At 42.3% G+C, this 22811-nt stretch overlaps 1 protein-coding gene across 2 annotated transcripts in view; it reads left to right on the forward strand.

Annotated features, from left to right (window-relative positions):
* STK32B (serine/threonine kinase 32B) overlaps positions 1–22811 on the forward strand; it is a 572207-nt gene that overhangs the window by 485209 nt on the left and 64187 nt on the right. For both annotated transcript variants that reach the window (XM_006893582.1, XM_006893583.1), the window contains exon 6: positions 8720–8809. In XM_006893582.1, the coding sequence (XP_006893644.1) occupies positions 8720–8809 (90 nt within the window). The remainder of the gene's footprint in view (positions 1–8719; positions 8810–22811) is intronic.

A 22811-nucleotide genomic window follows, 5' to 3' on the forward strand; every position in this document is an offset into this window, starting at 1 on the left:
TAAATAGTTTATATAGTTTATAGTATAGTTTATTTGTAAATAAACTAGTATTTTTTAAAAAATTAAAGTGAGTTTAATATTCTCTCTCCTTATCAATACCCAATCCATGGGAGTAAAAGCTAGTGTCCTATCCATGGTCACAAGAAGGCAGGCCCTCGGTCTACCCACTGAGCTCCCCTACTCCATTCCTTTTGCCCTCTCATTCCAACTCCCTAGGTCTTGTTATTGGACCCTCAGTGGGCAGTCCCTCTGCCATTACCATCTTCTAAGGATCTGCGTGACTCGCTCGCTCTCTTCTTTAGGTGTTTGCTGCAATATCATTTTCATTCTCAGTTAATCCTTGTAAATACCCTGTTGTTAGTTGCCGTCAAGTCGGCTCTGACTCAGGGACACTGTGAGTCATGTTTGATCCCTTGTTCAGCAGGATGGACCACTGCCCGGCCCGGGAGCATCTGACACTCATGGCTGTTTGATTCCGTCACTTCAGCCAGTGTGTCACACGCCCCCATCACTGAGAGGCTCCCTATCTTGTGCTCAACAGGAGAAATGCAGCCATCATTAGGTGCAGATTATGTGCTTTCGTACCTAAAAAACCAAGAGACGCAACCAAAAAAAAGAAATGTGAGGGGTTTTAGACTTTAAAACCATTTTCCATTGGGTGGATGGTGACTCATGACAACCCCGTGTTTGTCACAGTGGAACTTCTCCAGAAAGGTTTAAGGCAGTCATGCTCTGGAAGTAAGTCTTCAGGTCTCCTGAGGTGACTCTGGACGGAGCCAAATTTAAGTCACCAACCTGAAATCGACAAGCAGTTAGCCACGCTGACCCTCCCCACCCCCTGAGCTCCTGAAGATGCAACGGAAAGACCATAAAAAATACAGTTGTTGTTATGTGCCGTCAAGTCACCTGTGACTCACAGTGACCCTATGTACAATATCTCTGAACCCTGCCCCATCCTGAGCCAGTCTGTCACCAACAAACCTCATTACCCCAGTTACTGTGTCAGTCCGTCTCATCCAGGGTCTTCCTCTCCTGCATTGTCCCTCCACCCTCCCCTTCTCCAGGGACTGGCCCCTCCTAAACATGAGCCAAAGTATGTCTCACACACTTTGAGACACAGCTTCAAAATCCTTGCCTCCAGGGAGCAGCCTGATTTCCCCCTCTCCAGGACAAACCTGTTTGTTCTCTTGGCAGTCCATGGTATGTTCAGTACTCTTCTCCAGCATCACAGCTCAAAGGCATCGATTCTTCTTTTATCCTTAGTCACTGTCCAGCTCTCTGATGCGTAGCAAGTAATTGCTAATATTATGACCTAAATCAGGTACATCTTAGTCTCTAGACAGACATCGTTGCTCTTTAGTGCTTTGGAGAGGTCCTGGACAGCAGATTCCCTTTAACGTAATTTGTCTTTTTATTTTCCAAGTGGTGGTTTCAAGGGTGTTGATTATGGAGCCAAGCAAGCTAAAGTTAACCTCAATATCTTCTCTATCATGGTGCTGCCAACTGCCTGGAGAAGCTTTGTTTTCTAGTTGGTGAGCTCCAGTCTATATTTAAGACTTTAGTCCTTTACCTTCTACAGCAAATGCCTCAGATCTGCCTCCGTTTCAGCCAGCAAGGCTGTGTCATCTTCATAACAGATTATTTTGTTGTGTACCTTTAATGGGGGTAGGTGTGTCAGAGACAATAAGATTGGCACAGGAACTGAGCAGCAGGGTTTAGGGCTGTTGTACATAGAGTCACTATGAGTCACAGGCAATTCAACAGCAAATAACAATAACAACTTTTCAGGCAGAACCAACCCACAGCTGACTTTCCGGGAGGTTTTCAGAGGCCCAGGAGGAGATGGCTCATCCTTCTCCTACTGAGAAGCTGGTGGATTTGAACCACATGCCTTTGGGATTGCAGCATAGATTTTTGCCACTAGGCCATCAGTGCTCCCTTAACAAAATAGTTGCTATGGTTGTTGTGTGCCATTGAGTCGCCAGCAGCTCCTAACGACCCCATGTACAACAGCTCTGAACCCTGCTCTATCTTGAACCAGTTTTATCTTCTCTGACACACCTACCCCCACTACCCCAGTCACTGAATCAATCCATCTTATTCAGGATCTTCCTCTCTTGCACTGTCTCTCCACCCTCCCAAGCATGATACCTCTCTCCAAGGACTGGTCACTTCTGATAACATGCCCAGGGTATGTCAGACAGAGCTTCAAAATCCTTACTTCCAAGGAGCAGCCTGGTTTCACCCTCTCCAACATGAACCTGTGTGTTCTCCTAGTAGTCCATGGTATATTCAGTACTCTTCTCCAGCACCACAGCTCAAAGGCATCAATTCTTCTGTCATCCCTAGTCATTGTCCAGCTCTCTGTTGCATAGCAAGTAATTGTGAAAACCATGGCCTGAATAAGGTGCACCTTAGACTCCACACTGACACTGTTGCTTTTCAGTACTCTGAAGGGGTCCCTGACCACAGATTTTCCCAGTGCAATTATTCTTTTGATTTCCTGACTGCTGGTGCCAGGAGAGTTGATTGTGGAGCCAAGCAAGCTGAAGCTATTAACAATATCAATCTTTACACCATCTATCATGATGCTACAAATTGGCCCAGTGGTAAGAATCCTTGTTTTCTTGATGTTGAGCTTCAATCCATCTGCAGCAAATGCCTCAGGTCCTCCTCAGTTTCTGCAAGCAAAGTTGTTGTTCACAGCAATGCCAACCACAGCTTCAAAAGTGGAAGAGTAGGTGTCACTGTTAAAGTCACAGGAGACAGCCTGGTCTTCAGTGTATCCCAGGATGCCCATCAGGAGCGTTTTTGATTCCTTCTTTACCACTTTCTTGATGTCATCATATTTGACAGCTTTCTCCAGATGACAGGTCAGATCCATGACTGACACCTTGGGGATTGAAACACAGGAATTTATACCAGTCAGTTTCTCATTCAGCTCAGAGATGACATTGCTCGTGGCCTTGGCAGCTCCAGTAGATTTAGGGGTGATGTTCTGAGTAGCTTCACGGCCCTCACAGCACAGCTCACCAGAGGAGCCATCCACAGCCTTCTGGGTAGTGGTGATGTCAGGCACTGTGCTCAAGAGATCTTCTGTGATGCCACAGTTGGCATGGATGACTGTGGCCAGGAGGGGAGGGGGTGAAGCAGTTGTTGGTGGAGGAGGATTTGATAGCCGTCTTGAGTGAGCTGTCATATTCCTCATGGTTCACATTTAGCACAAACATGGGAGCATCAGCAAAGGAGCAGAGATGATTACCCATCTGACGCCACCCTTCAAGTGAGCCCCAGCCTTCTCCAAGGTTGTGAAGACACCAGGGCCTGAATCAGAGGTCCCTTAGCCCTCAAAAAGACATCATTACTTTTTGATAATTTGGAAAGGTCCCGAACTGTAGTTTTTCCCACTACATCTCCAGATTTCCTGACTGCTGGTACCAAGGATGTTAATTGGGGTCCAAGTAAGATGAAGTTGACAGTTTCAGTCATTTCTCCATCTATCACAATGCTGTATATCGGTCCAATGATTAAGAATCTTTGTTTTCTTTTCCTTTTTTTTATTCTATTAGCCAGAATTTTACATCTTGTGGTTCTTAACCTTTATACTATAATAGACAAAGTGCTAGTCAATAGGCCTTTTATTTTAAGAACTGCCTTCCCTCTGTAACATATTAAGAACCACAAGATGTAGCGGCTCTACTATGTCATTTATTGTTCTTAAGTCCTGGACCAAATTCCATCTACCACTGTGTTGTTTTACAGCTCGGAAGTCTGCATGCAAGACAGAGGTGAAGTAAGGAACTGCTTATGAGGTTTTCCATCAATTCCAACAACTAAGAAATAGTGAGAAGAGTTGGGACCTCAGAAGGCTTTTAGGACCAACTAGTAGGCTCTGTGTCCAGAAGAAAATGAATATACTTACCAGTAATGTTAATGCTCACCCACAGCTCTTCTGGGAGGATCTAAATCGTTGAAGCATCCTCCTTTGTTTCCAGCTGGGAGCTGGGAGCTGGGGCCTGTCAGTCCTGTCAGCCACAAGGACCTGTGAGCCACTCTTGGCCATATGTCCTTAAAATCCACACTTAAAGCAAGTGAGTGGGAGCTTCTTCTCAGCTCCCTTGCCTATCTGTGGCTCTCATCTGTGACACTGTCTACTGAAGTGGCCCAGCTTTCCACAGTGGAAGCAATTCTGACCTCCTTTATTACCTTTGGGTGGCACTATTTATGAGTAAGACTTCCTTTTCCTGACACAGGCCCTAAAATGGCAGCAATAGCTGCCCCAATAATTTTGGCCATTCTCTGGTCTTTTCTCTTCCGTCTAGATCCCAGTTTTAAAAGAGGGAAAAATTTAAACAAATATATAACAAATAATTTTGAACAATATAATATTTTAAGTTTAAGGCTAGAAATATTAATAGTATGATCATTTCCAATCCAGAGATACATGTTCCAATGCAGTTCCTATTTTCCATAAATGGTTTTGGTAAGAAGAATATTGTAAATGTGGATACAGTTCCACTATTCCTCCTCCATGCCACGATATAATGTTGTTAGCATGAGCAGTTATAAATCCATTGCCTTCCTTACTCTAACTTAATTTTTTAAACTTAAATTTATTATTAATTTCAGTAAAAATTTACAGAATCTTTGTTTTCTTGACATTGAGATGTCAATGTTTGAAGGCTGTATTCTTCGATCTTCTGCAACAAGTGCTTCTAGTGTTCCTGACTTTCACCAAGTAAGGTTGTGTCATCTACATGACACAGGTTATTGATGAGTCTCCCGTTGATCCTGGTGTCACATTCCTCTTCATAGAGTTCAGCTTCTCAAATAATTTACTCAACATGCAGATTGAATGGGTACTGAAAAGCATACAACCCTAACACACTCACTTATTAATTTTAAACCATGTCGTATTCCCTTGCTCTGTTCACACAGCAGCCTCTTAGTCTAGGTTTTGCATGAGCACAATTAAGCACTCTGGGATTTCCATTCTTCTCAATGTTAATCATAACTTGTTATCATCCACAAAGTCAAATGCCTTTGCATGGTCAATAAAGCATGAATAGACATTCTTCTGGTATACTTTACTTTCAGCTAGGATTCATCTGACATCAGTGATGATATCCCTTGTGCCACAGCCTCTGCTAAATCCTGCTTAAGCCTCTGGCAGTTCCCTATCTATGTACTGTTGTAGCCATTTTGAAAATGATCTTCAGCGATATTTTGCTTACATGTGATATTAACGATCTTGCTAGTTTCCACACTCTGTTGTCTTACCTCTTTGGGGAATGGTAACTAATGTGGACCTCTTCCACTCATTTGGCTAGACAGCTGATGTCCAAGCTGCCTGGCATAGACTGGTGAACATATCCAGGGCTGCATCTGTTAACTGAAACAAGTCAGTTGGTATCTCATCAATTCCAGGGACCTCCTCTTTTGCCAATGCCTTCAGTGCAGCTTCAAATTTCTACTTCATTACCATTGGCTCCTGCTCATTTGGTACTTCCTGAAATTTTTCAGTGTCTGTCAGTGTTTTACTTTTTAGGTTTGGGGGGTTTTTTGGTACAGTGACTGTGTATTTCCTCCATCTTCTTTTAGTGTTTCCTGGATCATTCAATTTGCATTCTAGTCACAGATTTTATTAATGCATCTCGATTGTAGGCTCTATCCTGCACATGTACAGAATACCAACATTACTGGGAAGTATACAAATAAGGAACAGACAAAAGTGACAATTCCAGGCAGCAAAAATGGTAGAAATCCTCTGTGTCTTCATCTTTGGCTTTCATGGTTGGTGCGCGTAATTAAATAACAGTTGTAGGTATAAAGGCCTTGTATGCTTATGGATAGTATCCTATCACAGCATTGTATGTTAGGTTAAATCTTGAAATGGTCTTTTTTGACAATTAATGCCATGTCATTCTTCATCTGTTTGTCATTATTAGAAAGGTAGATCATGTTTTCATGATCATGTGATCATGTCAGATTAAAAATTACCAACACTAGTCCATCTGAGTTCTCTAATGCCTGTGATTTCTATTTTTATGTATTCCATTTCATTTTCTTACAACTTCCAATTTTTCTGGATTCATTCTTCATACATTCCATGTTTCAGTTATTATTGAATCTTTGCAATTGTTTCTCCCTATTGTGAGTTATACCACTTCAGCAAATGATAGTCCTTCATTGGGTAAAAGCTTTACTCTCTATTCATATCATGACAGTCAACTCTGCTTTGAGGAGGCAGATCTTCCCCAGTCATACTTTGAGTGCCTTCCAACCTAAGGGGTTCGTCTTCCCGCACTGTCTCCAACAATGTTCTTCCATTGTCCATAGAATTTTCAAAGACTTATTCTTTCAGGAGTGGATGGCCATTCCTGCTTCTTAGTCTGACATAGTTTTGACGCTCCACTGAAAGTTGTCCACCATGAGTTTCTCTGCTGGTCTTTGCAATGCCTGTGACATAGATTCTAGCATCACTACAGCAGGCAAACCACACAGCACAGCAAACTGACAGAGGACATGCTACAAACTGACTAACTACGAAGGTAGTTCCTAAGAAATAGAGATGGACCATGTTCCAAATGTAAAAGAACAACAACAAAAAAAACCAACCAATTATTTACCAGCACCACTATGTATCTGAGAGCTGGACAATGAATAAGGATGACAGAAAAAGAATTGATAACTTTTGAGCTGTGGTGTTGGAGAAGAGGACTGACATCCCATGGATGGCCAAGAGAATGAACAGGTATGTCTTAGAGAGGGTGCAGCCGGCATGCTCTTTGGAAGCAAGAATGAAGAGGCTTCACCTTACATACTTTGGGCATGTTGCTAGGTAGGGCTCTTCCTTGGAGAAGGACATAATGCTGGGAAGGGTAGGAGGTCGGTAATGGACAGAAAGACCCTCAACCAGGTTGATTGGCATCGTGACTGCCATGATGGGCTCTTGTGTATCAGGAAGCGTGAGGATGGCACAGGATAGAATAGAGTTCAGCCCTTTGTTCATAGGGTCACTCTGATTGGTACTCAACTGGGCAGCACCTAACAACAACTCGAAGGCATTGAATTTTCTTCGGTCTACTTTATTCATTGTCCAACTTTCACATGAATATGAAGCAGTGGAAAATACAATGGCTTGCATCAAGCACATTTAAATGGACATCTTTAAATGGACATCTTTGCAATTTAGCACATTTAATATATTCTTGAAAGGAGATTTGTCTAAAGCAAAACATCTTTCGATTTCTTGACTGCTGTCACTATGGATGTGGATTGTGTTTTCAGGTAAAAGGAAATTCTTAACAGTTTCAGTCTTTTCTCCATGTATCATGATACTGTCCTTTGGTCCAATACTTAGGGTTGGGTTTTGTTTCTTTGTTTTCTTTATTTTAAGGTGTAATTAATCCAGACAGAAGGGTATAGTCACATAGTCTTTGATAGTCTTTATTAAATGCTTCATGCCATATTGATTTTCTGCAAACAAGGCTGTATTATATTTTATTTTTTTGAAGTAAATATGTGATCTATTTTATTAATATTATTTTGAAAAATACATTTTATGACTTGAATATGAATCTACTGTACTTAGAGTTACTTCTTTTTTTTTAACTTATTATTAATTTCAATGAAAATTTACAGAGACTTTGTATTTCCGTTCATTCATTGTTGCACTTTTCTCCCCTCCCAAACCTCCCGCCCATGACACTACCCTCTTGGAAAAGTAAAAGAAAATTTATTTCACTGTTTTACAATACCTTCACCAGGTCCACTCCACTATGCAGCCTTCGCTCTGGACTCCTGTCATGACAAAAATACCTAATCACACATCCCTTTTAAACAGTTTTCTCTCTCATCTATTTCAATGCAGTATACATTATTGAACCAATCTTTTTCCGTCTCTCCCCAACCCCAAGGTCAGTCCTGTTCTACAACAGTGGCACCATGCAGTATTTGTCCTTTTGTGACTGAGATACTTCACTCAACATAATGTTCTCCAGGATCACCCATTTTGAATAATGTTGCATGAGTTCCTTGTTTTTCAATGCAACATAGTATTCCATTGTGTGAATATACCACAGCTTTTCTATCCATTCATTTGTTGATGGACACTTAGGTTGTTTCCAACTCCTTGCTATTGTGAACAAAGCTGCAATAAACATGGGTGTGCATATATCTGCTTGGATGGCAGTTATGGTCTCTTTGGGGTATATTCCCAGTAGTGGAATTGCTGGGTCAAATGGTAACTCTATTTCAACTTTTTGAGAAAGGCCATACCACCTTCTGCAATGGTTGCACCATTTTACAGTCCCACCAAGAGTGAATGAGGGTTCCAGTTTCTCCACAACCTCACCAGTATTTGTTGCTTGCTGTTCTATTAAATTTTGCTATTCTGACTGGGGTGAGATGATATCTCATAGTTGTTTTAAAGGCTGTATTATATTTTAAATGGTAACAATTCCATCTATAGCACCATTCAGTATAAATGTATTTGTTTATTTACATATCATATGCAAGTTCTTCAAAATTAATCCCCGTTATAAGACATATGCATAAGGTAGACATTTTTGAAGTATTAGATGAAGTATAAAATAAAATCATAGTAATATGTTCTTCCCACACTTAACATGGACATCACAACTTTAACCCAGATGAGGAAATGACCCAACTGCCTGAAGCTCTTGCTAACTGAAGTTTCTTTTTCTGTGTTTTTCAGGACATGTTCACATTACGGACTTCAACATAGCAACCGTTGTGAAAGGTGCAGAAAAGGCATCCTCCATGGCTGGGACCAAGCCCTACATGGGTGAGTGTTCCAGACCCCTTTCATAGCATGATCAGGCTCCGTGTCCAAAGCATCAGCCTTTCTTTCTTAATTCACGTGCCACCTCCCACACCTTCAATCTCCACCTGAGGTTCTACCTATTCCCAGCATATGCTAAGCTCTCTCCATTCTCTGGGCCTTTATTTAGGTCGTCCTCTGTGATGGGAAGTGCCTTTCCTCCTAAGGAACTTCTGGAGAACTTCTATTCACCCAGCACACACTGGTCCAGTGATTTTTCCAGAGCATATTTTGATCTTTAGTCCCTCTGGATCTATATTCCTAGGTACACAATGCTCTTCAATTTGTAATTAAAACAAAACAAAACAAATACCAACCTCAGCTTTTTTTTTCAAAGAGAATAGTTTTAATGACCATTCTGTTCTTAATGCTTTAGTTTTGTTTGTCAGTGGCAATGGCACCAGTTATCCAAATGTTGGACCTTCTTTCTCTGTCTTTCATGTTTGTCACTTTCTCTCAAATCACTTTTGCCACTTCCTTCATTTTTTTGTAATTTTTATCATTTTCATCTTTCTCTTAAAACATTAACTGTTGAGTTTGTTTGCTTTATCTGCTCTCTAATGAAGTCTTTGTTGTTGTTATTGTTCTGTGCCATTGAGTCACCTGCAACTCATAATGACCCTATGTACAACAGCCCTAAACTCTGTCCTATCCTGTGCCAATCTCACTATCTCCGACACATGTACCCCCATTATCCCAGTGACTGAATTTCTGAAATAATTTTTCTTTTGTTTCTAGTTCTTTCCTGAGTTCTCTTATCTATTTTATGAGTATTTTGAGTTTTATAATATATCATCATTTCATATATCTTTCATATACATCTCCCCTCTCTCTGGAGACTAAGGTGCGTCTGATACAGGCCATGGTCTTCGCAATCACTTGTTATTCATCAGAGAGTTGGACAATGACCAAGGAGGATAGAAGGAGAATTGATGCCTTTGAGCTGTGGTGCTGGAGAAGAGTATTGAGAATACCATGGGCTGCTAGGAAAACAAACAGATTCATCCTGGAAAGGGTTAAACCGGGTGGCTCCTTGGAGGCAACGATTCTGAGGCTCCGTCTAACATACTTTGGACATGTTGTGAGGAGAGACCGGTCCTTGGAGAAGGACATCATGCTTGGGAGGGTGGAGGCACAGCGCAGGAGGGGAAGGCCCTCTATGAGGTGGATTGATTCAGTGATTGGAATAATTGGGATGGGAGTGTCAGAGACAGCGTGATTGGCACAGACAGAGCAGAGTTTAGGGCTGTTGTACATAAGACGGCACATAACAACAACAACAACTTCACTCATTTGCATGGTTGGATTCCAAGAACAAGGCCATTGTTTAAAAAATCAGTATTAGGCACAAACAATAAATTAGCAATTCACATCACAAAATAGAGGGTGAATAAATTATTACACATCTGAGAAGAGAATCTTAATATACTTGCCAAATTATATCATTGTAGTAACTGCAAAACTACTGAGAATTGTGGCCTAGCCAACTTGACACATAATGTTCACAACCCATGTTACTCTCACCCCACATTTCTACTTATTACTGCCAGATATACATTATTAGTGTGAAATAGTCAGACAGTAGAGTTTTTCTATTGTCATAAGTGCAAAGTATTGAATAAGAAGATTTTTGGTAAGCGAGTAGTAGGTGTATTGCATGAATTTGTTAATGTTCTGGTTGTGGTGGTGGTAGTTGTTATGTGCCATGAAGTTGCCTTGCAACTCATAGTGACCTTTAGTATGATAGCTCTGAAGCCTTCCCTGTCATGAGCCAGTCTCACTGATTCCGACACACTTACCCCCATTGCCCATATTACTATATCAATCCATCCCATCTGCGGTCTTCCTCTCCTGTGCTGTCCCTCCATCCTTGCGTGTGTGATGTCCTTCTCCAAGGACTGGTCCCTCCTGGCCACATGCCCAAAATATGTGATACGGAACTTCAAAATCCTAGCTTCCAAGGAGAAACTTGGTTTCACCCTCTGCAAGAGGGTCTTGGTTCTTTATGGTATGTTTAAGACTCTTTTCCAGCACCACCACTCAAAGGCATCAATTCCTCTATTGTCCTTACTCATGACCCAGCTCTCTTATATATAGCAAACAATTGCAAAGACCATGGACTGAATCAGGTGAACCTTAGTCTCTAGACTGATATCATTGCTTCACAGTACTCTGGAAAGGTCTCTGACAGCAGATTTACCTAATGCAATTCATCTTTTGATTTCCTGACTGCTGGTGCAGTATTGATGGAGTATTGATTGTGGAGCCGAGCAAGCTGTAACTGTTTACAACCTCAGTCTCTTCTCTATCCATCATGGTGCTGCCAGTTTGTCCAGTGGTGAGAATCTTTGTCTTCTTGATGTTGAGCTTCAATTCATACTCAAGACTGCATCCTTGACCTTATGCAGCAAACGCGTCATGTCCACTTCAGTTTTAGCAAACAAGGTTGTTTGGTCTACATAATATAGGTTGTTGATGAGTCTTATTCCAATTCTGATGCCACGTTTCTCCTCATAAAGCCCCGCCTCCCAAATCATCTGTTCCACATATAGATTGAAAACGTTTGGAGACAGGACGTATCCCTGATGCATTCCATGATTTTGAACCATGCAGTGGTTCCCTGCTCTATTCTGAGGACTGCTTCCTGGTCCAAGTCTAGGTTTCGCATAAACACAATCAAGTGTTCTGGGATTCCCATTCTCCTCAAGATTAGCCACAATTTGTTGTGATCCACACAGTCAAATGCCTTTACATAGTAAATGAAACACAGATAAACATTCCTTGGTACTCTTTGCTTTCTGCCAAGATCCTTGTTATGTTGGTGATAATGTCTCTGGTGCCACGACCTTTTGTAAACCCAGCTTGTGTTTCTGGTCGTTCTCTGTCAATGTGCTGTTCCAGCCATCTCTGGCCAATCGTCAGCAGGATTTTGCTTGCGTGTCATAGCAGTGATATTGTATAATTTCCACACTCTGTCAGGTCACCCTTATTTGGAACGGGAATAAACATGGTTCTCTTCCAGTCAGTTGGCCAGGTAGTTGCCCTCCAGATTTCTTGGCACAATCTGGTGAGCACATGCAGGACAGCATCTGTTTGTTGAAATATGTTAATATGTGTATTATTTATAGGGAGCTCTGATGGGCCTAATTGGGTAAAGACTTGCAATGTCAGCTCAAAGGCAGACAGTTTGAATTCATCAGCTGCTCCTCAGGATAAAAAGGAGGTATCTCTTCCCATGTGGTTTACAGGCTCTGAAACCCCACTGAGAATCAACTGAGTCAGATCCGACTCAATGGCACATATTGACAATAATGATATAATATTTGTAAGTTCTTCATTTCTATACAATACATCTGAGAGCTGGACAATGACTGAGGATGACAGAAGAATTTATGCCTTTGATCTGTGAATTTGGAGAAGAGTTCTGAAGATGTGTGGTCGGCCAAAAGAACAAGCATGTATGACTTAGAGAGAGTGCAGCCAGAGTGCTCCATGGAGGCAAAGGTGATAAAGCTTCATCTCACATACTTTGGGAATGTTGCTAGGAGAGACTGTTCTTTACATAGAGACATCATATTTGGAAAAGTGAAGGGTCAGTGAAAGACAGAAAGACCTTCGATCAGGTGGATTGACACAGTGACTGCAACAAGAAGATGTGTCAGAGATGATGAGAATGCCCCAGGACAGGACAGGGTCCAGATTTGTCGTTCATAGGGTCCCTGTGAATCATACTCAGTTAAATGGGACCTAATAACAACAATTTCTTAATTATCAGAGATACCTGTTACACAACAGTTATACACTCTGCTGCTAACTAGACATCTCCATTCCTAGTAATTCTGTGGGAGAGAAGACATACTAATTTGCGCATATATATATATAAATAACAGCTTAAGTAATTCTCTGAGGCAGTTCTGTTCTGTCAAATGTTATTGTGAGTCAGAAGTGATGCAAGGGCATACAGGTATTAATTGTTACAAGGTAAGCCGTGCTCATTGAGCAACGTAAAACAATGATAATGTATTCTTTCCAGAAATCACATGGGCTTGATGGTTCTTCTGGCAATTTGAGCTGGGCTCATTCATGCGGCTGTGTTCAGCTGGTGGGTCAGCTGGAGCCTGGGCACAACTGGGCCATGTGGGAGGATTGAAGTTCTCTAGCTCTCTGTCTCTCTGCATGGTCTTCCATCATCAACAGAACCAGAATGAGCTTTCTCACATGGTGGTTGCAGATTTCCAAGAAGACACGCCCACTGCCTGTCTGCTTATCAATCCAGAATGCTCTGTGTTTCCTGATATCCTCCTGTTTAAAGCATGTCACATGGCCAAGAACAAGAGAGTGTGGGAGTGGACTGCAGGCAGCAGAGACACACTGAGGCCTGATTCAGTGGGAGCAGGGTCACCTGAATGTAATTATTGTTAGGTGGTATCACGTGATTCCTGCAGTGACCGTGCAGGACAGGATGGAACACTGCCCAGTTCTCTGCTGCCCTCACACTGTCCTCACTGAATTATGTTTGAGACTATTATTGCAGATGTTGCATCTGTCCATCTCATTGAGGATCTTCCTTTATTTTCCCGATCTTCTATCAAGCATGGGAAGCTCTGATGCCCTATTGGTAAGAAGCTGCACTACAAAAGCAAAGGCATGCAGTTCAAATCCACCAGCTACTCTGTGGGAGAAGATGGGATGGAATGGACAGTCTCCTTTTATGTGATTCATTGCCCTGAAAACCCACTGCATAGTCAGCTGTGGGTCAGTTCTGACTCAATGACACACAACAATTACCAAATGTGATGTCCTTCTCCAGGGACTGGACTCCTCTGGTAACATACCCTATGTAAGTGCAGAAAAGTCTCACTCTCCGTGCTTCTAAGAACATTCTGGCTGTGATAATCCACCACAATTCTTTTTCACTCTTTTGAAAGAATAGGTTATCATAATGATCTGCTCTATGAGAGCTCTTCTTGCTGGTGAGGTCTTCTTATCTGTAGGGAAGTTATTCTCCTTATTTAAGTGCAATTTGACTTTGATACTTTTCTGTTGCTTACTTTTATGTGACATTTACTTTCCATAACTTTTTAAAATTGATATGATCATAGTTCAAAATCAGGAAAAGTTTGCATCAGAGATGATATTGTTTCCATACTTTTCTAATCAATATGCAGAACAGATCATACAGGAGGCTGTGCTTTATGAGGAAGAATGTGGAACCAGAATTGAAGGAAGACTCATCAACATCCTGCAATAACGCACGTGACTCAGCCTTGCTTCCTAAAACCAGGAAGACCTGAAACACTTACTGCAGAAAGACAAAGACTGTGGTCTTCGGTATGGATTGAAGCTCAACATCAAGAAAACAAAGATTCTCACCACTAGGCCATTTGGCAGCATGATGATAGATAGGTGAAGAGATTGAGGTTGTTAGCAATTTCAGCCTTTTCAGCTTCACAATCAACACTTTTGGCACCAGTAGTCAGGAAGTCAAAAGACGAATTGCACTAGGAAAATCGGCTGTCAGAGAACTCTCCAGAGTACTGAGGAGCAACTATGTCAGTCTTGAGACGAAGGTGAGCCTGATCCAAGATATGGTCTTTCCAATTACTTGTTTGGCATTAGAGAGCTGGACAATAACTAAGGATGATGAAAGAAAAATTGATGCCTTTGAGTTGTGGTGCTGGAGAAGAGTCTTCAGTATACCCTCAACTTCCAAGAGAACAAACCTTTCTTGGAGAGTCAGTTTGCTGTACTGAGGTAACTTGTGGGTTGTTATGATGCTGAAAGCTATGCCAACAGTTTGTCACATGTCACAAGGGTCATCCATGGTGGACAGGTTTTAGTAGAGTTCCCAGATTAAGACAGACTAGGAAACAGTATGACCATCTACTTATTAAATAGCAGACCTCTGAAAGGCCTATGAATAGTGTAGAGGAACATGGAGCGTGCTTCTAGGAGAGGCTGTTCCTTGTAAAAGGACATCATGCTCTGAAAGGTGGGAGGGTCAGTGAAAAAGAAGACCTTCAATCAGGTAGATTGGTACAGTGACTGTAGCAATGGGCTCAAGTGGGTGAGAGATTGTGAGAATGGCAAATGGTAGGACAGGATTCAGGTCTGTTGTTCATAGAGACACTATAAATCATATTCAGTCCAATGGCAACTAACAACAATTTTGCTTTTGGGTGTTTTTTTGTTTAAAAAAAATGTTTTTAATTGTTCTTTTAATGAACGCCCACAGAGAATTTAGATTTTCATTTATTCATTGTTGCACATTTCTCCCCCTACCTCCCATCTCCTTTCCCCTCCCCCAGTTCACTTTTTATTTTTAATATTCATTCATTGTTGCACAATTACCTATCTCTCTACCCAGCCCAGCAATCTTTGCAATGATGTATCTCTTATTCTGGGCTGTTCACTGACCATTTATGGAGACAGAGACAGAGGTCTGCCTAATCATATATTCCTTTTAAAACAGTTCTTTCCTTCATCTGTTCCAATGCAATGGTCACTGTCCACTCTTATACTCTTCTCCTCCCAGTTCCCCATAACAGTGCTTTATAACAGTGGAGCTATGTAGTATTCATCCTTTTGTGACTGAGATATTTCACTCGGCATGATGTCTTCCAGGGTCCCCCAAGTTGTGTAATGTTTTACAATTTCATTGTTTTTCAGTGCTGCCTAGTATTCCATTGTATGAATGAATATACCATAGTTTCTATTTCCATTCATTTGTTGATGGGCACTTTGGTTACTTCCAACTCTTTGCTGTTGTAAATAACTCAGCAATAAACACGGGTGTGCATATGTATGTTCACATGGCAGCTCTGGTTTCTTTGGGGTGTATTCCCAATAGTGGCATTACTGGGTCAAATGGGATTTCTGTTTCCAACTTTTTGAGAAAGCACCAAAAAGCCTTCCATAGTGGTTGCACCATTTTGCATTTCCACCAGCAGTAAATAAGGGTTCCAATTTCTCCACAACCTTGCCGGCATTTATTGTTTGCTGCTCTGTTGAACTTTGTTCTTGTTACTGTGGTGAGATAATATCTCATCTTTAGTTTGATTTGCATCTCTCTGACAGTTACGGATCTTGAACATTCCTTCATCTATTTGCCTGTCATCTGGATGTCTTCTTTGATGAAGTATCTGTTCATATCCTGTGCCCATTTTGCAGATTGGGTTGTTAACTTTTTTCTTGTTGAGGTGATGGAGTATTCTATAAATTCTAGGTATGAGTTCCTTATCAGATATGTCATTGTTGTCGTTGTTGATTGCTTTCGAGTCAAGCACGACTTATAGTGACCCTATAAACAAAAGGCTTGAAGCCCCTCTACGACTATCGGCATCAAAGTTCATAGAGTTTCTGGAGGCATATTATTAACAAATATTTTTTCCAAGTCTGTGGTTTTTCTTTTTATGCTTTTGGAGTTTTTTGATGTGCATAGGAATTTGATTCTTAGAAAGTCTCATTCATCTATTTTGTTCTCTCCTGGTTGTAGGTTTTTCATTATGCTTTGAAGACTGTTCACACTGTGAGTTTGGGTTTCTAGAGTTCTTCCAAGCTTTTCTCTAATGAAGTTTATAATCTCTGGTTTTATTCCTAAGTCCTTCATCTACCTTGAGTTGGTTTTTGTGTATGGTTTGAGGTCTGGGTCTTGCTTGAGTTTTCTACAGATGGTTTCCCAATTTTGTCAATACCGTTTGTTTAAAAGGCAGTCATTTCCGCACTTAACTAATTTCATCTCCTTGTCAAAAATCAGTTGACCGTAGGTAGATGAGCTGATTTCTGGGTTCTCAGTGCTTTCCCACTGATCTTTCTGTTTGTCACTGTACCAGTACCGTGCTCTCTTGACCACTACATCTGTGTAGTATGATTTGAAATTAGAGAGTGAGATGCCTCCTACCTTGTTTCTCTTTTTCAAGAGTGCTTTACTTATTCAGGGTCTCTTTCCATTCCAAATAAAGTTGGAAATTGCCTTTTCCATCTCTTTGGAGAATGATATTGCCATCTGTATTGCCCTTTGGTAGAATTGTCATTTTCATAATATTGAGCCTTCCTATCGATGAGCATGGTATATTCTTCCATTTCTCCAGGTCTCTTTTTATTTCTTGTAGTAAGGTTTTGTAATTTTCTCTGAATTGGTCTTTTGTGTCTCTAGTTAGATTTGCTCCCAAGTATTTAATCTTGTGATTAGCTGTTGTGATGGGTATTGTTTTTCTTAGCTCCTTTTCTGTATACTCTTTGTAGAGAAGTGTAGCTGATTTTTTACATGTTGATCCTGTATCTTGCTACTTTGCTGAATTCGTTGACCATGTCCAGTAGTTTTCTTGCTGATTCTTTAGGGTTTTCTAAATACACTATCCTATCATCTGCATATAGAGCTAATTTTACCTCCTCTTTTCCAATTTTGGTATCTCTTATTTCCTTCTCTTCTCTTACTGCTCTCTCTAAAACTTCCCATTCAATCTATATGCTGAACAAATTATCCAAGAAGCGGGACTCTGTGAGGAGGAGTGTAGCATTAGGATTGGAAGGAGACTCATACACAACCTGCATTATGCAGATAGCGCAACCTTCTGGATGAAAGCAAGGAGGACTTGAAGCACTTGTTGCAGAAGTTCAAGAAATGCAGCCTTTGGAGTGGGTTACATCTCAATGTCAGGAAAATGATGCTTCTTACCACTGGACCAGTAGGCGGCATTGTGATAGATAGAGAGGAGATTGAAAATGTCAACAGCCTTATCTTGCTTGGATCCACAATTAAGACCCTTGGTACCAGCAAGCAGGACATAAAGAGATGTGTTTCACTGGGAAAATCTGTAGTTAGGGACCTCTCCAAATTATTGAGAAGTGAGGATGTCAGTTTGAGGACTAAGGTGCATCTGATTCAGACCATAGTCTTTCCAATTACTTGCTATTCATCTGAGATAGAATAAGGATGACAGGAAAATAATTGATGCCTTTGAGCTGTCGTGTTGGGTTTGCCCCAGTGGGTTCTTGTGTGTCAGAAAGTGTGAGAATGGCACAGAATAGAACAGGGTTCAGATCATTTGTTCATAGAGTCACTGAGTTATACTTGACTCAATAACAGCTAATAACAACAAGACTTCCAATACAATGTTGACTAGGAGAGGTGATAATGGGCATCCTTATCTAGTTCCCATTCTCAAAGGGAATGCCTTTAATCGCTCTCCATTGAAAACTAACAATTTTGAAAGTAGAAGACCAGCCCTTCGTCCTAGTCTATATTAGTCTGAAACCTGTCCAGCAAGCCAGCAAAACACATGCTTCCACTGCCAGTCAGCGATGGTTGTTGTGCCCTAAATGCACTGACTAAGGGTCAAGCCCAGGTATCCCACCTGGAATGTGAGGATTCTGCCATTGTGTCACCTCTGTCCCATCTCTAGTCACTCTTTTTTTTTTCATAATTTTAATTAACATTTACAGAGAATTTGGATTTCCATTCATTCATTTTTGCACTTCTCTCCCCGCCCAGCCCTCTCCCCGCTCCCCCCAGTTCGCTCCTCTCTTTGAGAAGTAAAAGAAACACTCCCTCTCTGGTACACAATCCCCCCACACCCCTCCCACCGCCCCAAGTACATTCCACTATGCAACCTTAATTGTGGACTCTTGTGATAACCATAATACCCTATCCTACATCGCTTTTAAATTATTCAGTCCCTCATCTGTTTCAGTGCAGTATACACAATTTATCCAGAAATATTGTCCACAGGTGTGTCCTTTAGCTGTCTGTTTGCTCTACAAGTCTATGTCCAGATTCATGACGCTTCAACAGCTATGCCAACATTTTACTAGAATTCTCTAGCTTTATTAATTTTAACTTATCAAATAAAAATAGGGTTGCTATGAATCGTACTCAACTTGGAAATACCTAACAATGTTAAATAACATAGATGAATGAAGTTTGGCTGTCAGTAATGGTAAATATAATAAACACCTTGCTTTGGTCACTTATGTATGCCAACAGAAAAGTTATCGTGCTAGGAAGGTTGAGATGGACACAGTGACTGCAGCCGTGGGCCGAAGTGTGTCAGAGATTGTGAAGATGGCTCAGGACAGGACAGGGTTCAGATCAATTGTTCATAGGGTCACTATGAGTCAATACAACGGTGCCTAAACAACAACGGAAGTCAACAGTACTCACCTTTCCATAAGAGAAAAATGAGCAGTCTCATCTCAGTAAGATTTACAGCCTCAGAAACAGGCAGTGTTGTCACCGTAAGATGGAAATCAACTCAAGGGCAGTGTAGTTGGTATTTTATTTAGGCTCTGTGCTGAGTCATTGAGTGGCATCAATGGTTAAGCACTCAACTACAATATCTGATCAATGAGGGAGCTGCTCAGAGGCAGAGACAGTGATGTTCATCTCACATACTGCGGCATGTTATCAGGAGAGGCCGGTCTCTGGGGAAGGATGTCATGCTTGTAAAGATACAGGAGCCGGCAAAGGAAAGGAAGACTCCCGATGATACGGAGTGACACAGTGACCGTAGCAATGAGTTTAAAGCACAGCTGAGATTGTGAGGACGGTGTAGGACTGGGGAGTGTTTCATTCTGTTACAGAAAGAGTTGCTATGAATCTAAACAAACTTGACAACACCTAGGGATCCCCGGTTGCCTAGGGGTAGCGAGCTGCACTGTCAACCCAAAGGCACGAGGTTCAATTCCACTAGCTGTTCTACAGGCAAAAGATGGACTATCTTCTCCCATGCTATTTACTGCGTCTGAAAACCCGCTGCAGGGTTAACTATAAATTGGTTCCAATTTGAAAGCACACAACGAGAGCAAAAGCCTGTTCTATTCTAAGTAAGTCCCTTTAGAATGCTGAATCCTTTCAGGAAGGCTTCTGATATTGATTGTTGTTGTTATGTGCCGTCGAGTCGCCTGCGACTCATAGCGATCCTATGTACAACAGCCCTAAACTCTGCTCTGTCTTGTGCCAGTCACACCGTCTCTGACACACCCATCCCGAGTACCCCAGTCACTGAATCAATCCACCTCATAGAGGGCCTTCCCCTTCTGCGCTGTCCTTCCACCCTCCCAAGCATGATGTCCCTCTCCAAGGACCTGTCCCTCCTTGCAACATGTCCAAAGTATGTCAGACGGAGCCTCAGAATCCTTGCCTCCAAGGAGCCACCCGGTTTGACCCTTTCCAGGATGAATCTGTTTGTTTTCCTAGCAGTCCATGGTACCCTCAATACTCTTCTCCAGCACCAATGCTTAAAGGCATAAATTCTCCTTCTATCCTCTTTAGTCATTGTCCAACTCTCTGATGCATAACAAGTGATTGTGAAGACCATGGCCTGTATCAGGCGCACCTTAGTCTCCAAAGAGACACCGTTGCTCTTCAGCACTTTAGACAGGTCCCTAACAGCAGACTTTCCCATCGCAATACGTTTTCTAATTTCCTGGCTACTGGTGCCAAGAGTGTTGACTGTGGAGCCGAGCAGACTGAAGCTGTAAACAATCTCAATCTCTTCATCATCCATCCTGATGCTGCCAATTGGCCCAGTGGTGAGAATCTTTGTCTTCTTGACATTGAGCCTTTTTGAAATCCTTTTCCATGAGAATCCAGAACTGGGACAGAGTTGGTCCAGGATGTCAACTGCTTTATAATTCAAAAGAAATCAAGTGGACAGAACTTGGGGGCTGAAAGGGTGAAGAGTTAAGAGTGAACAGGGAAAGGAGATGATAGGACTATTTCCAAGACCTGGTGGTGTAGGTGAGCAGGCCATCGTGTGTCCACTGTGCATAGACAGTAGAAGTGTGTGGTGGGGCAGAGCATAATTAATGTGAGGTGCTGGTGCCTGTGGAACCTCGCAATAGTTCAGATGTTCCCCAGGCATTTGGAGAGTCCCGTGAACTAAGGAGAAGGCAGTATGAAGAGTTGACCACTCAGTTGCTCCCCAGAAGGGTGGCATTTCAAGTCCACCCAGAGGCTCCTCACTAGAAAGTTCTGGCCATCTACTCTGTGAAAGTTCACAGCCTTTGAAACCTCTATGATGTTCAGTTCTACTCTGTAACCCTTGTTATATACTGTCGAGTTGAAAGTGACCCAGAGTTGACCCTCCAGTGGGATTTTAGAGGCATTAAATTACACAGGTGGGGATTGTCCATCTTTGTTCCAGGGGACAACTGGTAGATTCAAACCATAAGCCCGAGTTGTCCTTCGGTCAGAATCAACTCATTGGCAAATAGTTCGGTTCAGATCATAAGGACGGTGTGTACTGAGCAGTGGTCAGAATGGCCCCTGTGGTGCGAACCATGAAGAACTGAGTCATTAACCAAAGATTGATGATTGATATCAACGGCAGAACAAAGACTCAACAAGCAACCTCCATAAAGACACAGCCTAGAAAACCCTGTCGGGCAAGTCTTCCCTGTCACGTGGATCTCCATGGATCAAAACCAACTCAATGGAAAAGAACTACAAGAACCTACAGGACTAGAGTCCCTAGTCATCTTAGCTCAACCCCATAGCTCAACTTTCAGCCAGAAAGTGGTCCGGTCTGTAAAATGAGCCCCTGTAAAGTACTGCTCCTTATAACAATCCACCCTAAGCGATCTAAATGGCAACATCTGCTCAGGGACATCATGCTTAGAAAAGCGAGCCCGTGAAGGAGAGGAAGACCCCAAATAAGATGGATTGACAAGGTGACTTCAGCAATGGGCTTCAGTATATCAGAGATGATGAGGAAGGCACAGGTTAGAACAGGGTGCAGGTAGGTCGTTCATAGGGTCACTGTGAGTCACACTCGACAACATCTAACAACCATCAAGGAGAGAAGGCAGGAAGGACTAGGAAGACAGGATACATGGAAGGAGGAAACAGAGAGTGGAAAGAGTTATTGTTGACAATTTGAGGATTACAATCAATGTCACAAAAGAAAATGTAAAAGAATTGCTGAATGGAAAAACCGTTTGCTCTGTACACTTGCAACCAAGCCACATTTTAAAAGAATACATAAATTAAAAATAGGGAGCTCTGGTGGCCTCGTGGCTAGAAACTGCACTGCAATCTCAAAGGCACACGGTTCAAATCCACCAGCTGCTCTGTGGGAGAAGGATGGTCAGTCTCCTCCCATTCATTTGACACCTTCTGAAAACCTGTTGGAAGGTCAAGTGTGGGTCAGCTCTGACTTTATGGTACTCAACAACAAATAAAAAATAAAGAGGAAAAATTGGTGAGTGGCACTCAACAGTATGAAGGGGAGTGAGAAACACTGAGACAGTGAAGATGTGATCGAGGTCAGATCTCCACAGAGCATCCAGGAAAGAAGAGCACTGTTCCCCAGGGCGTACCATGCTGGAAGGGACAGGCCTGGCTGGAGGTGGCATCTCCAGATAGGAGGGCTCCGGAGAAGGAAGTGAGACGGGAGACGTGAGACGGGAGACATCTTCAAGTGGAGCCTCCTTCACAATTCTGTGTCTTTGATCCTGACTGGCTCTAAGCTGTTTCCAAAAAAGCAAACCAATCTCAAAAAATGTGGATCCTGCACTCCTGCAAGGATTCAGGCGACCTTCTGCCAGTTCTGCCTCACCCCTACCGACTTCCTCGACCACACACGTTTCTGCCCCTGTATGTGGCATAAAGCAGACAACTCTCCTGAGTCCTTCCAGGGTTGCCCACACAGACCTCCCCAGCCTAACACGCCAGCTCCCATTGTGTGTTTGAAAGCCTCATCCTGGATCTTAACCTCCACCAGAGCCAAACTTCTGCCCATTCATCATGATGGCTCCGACCGGCATTGTGATCCTGCCACGTGCCTACCATCACATTTAGCCTCCCACATCCACGTAGCCTTTTAACTGCCCATTTCAAATGAGGACCCAGAGGTCCAGAGAGAGTCATTGACCTGTGCGGGGGCACACCGCTTGGCAGTGAAAGAGCCAGAACTTACACCCAAGTCAATTTGGATCCAATACTCTTGGTTTTGCCACTATACTA

Source organism: Elephantulus edwardii, unplaced genomic scaffold, assembly GCF_000299155.1.
Source record: "Elephantulus edwardii isolate Elephantulus edwardi_28Jun2011 unplaced genomic scaffold, EleEdw1.0 scaffold00129, whole genome shotgun sequence".
Lineage (NCBI taxonomy): Eukaryota > Metazoa > Chordata > Mammalia > Macroscelidea > Macroscelididae > Elephantulus > Elephantulus edwardii.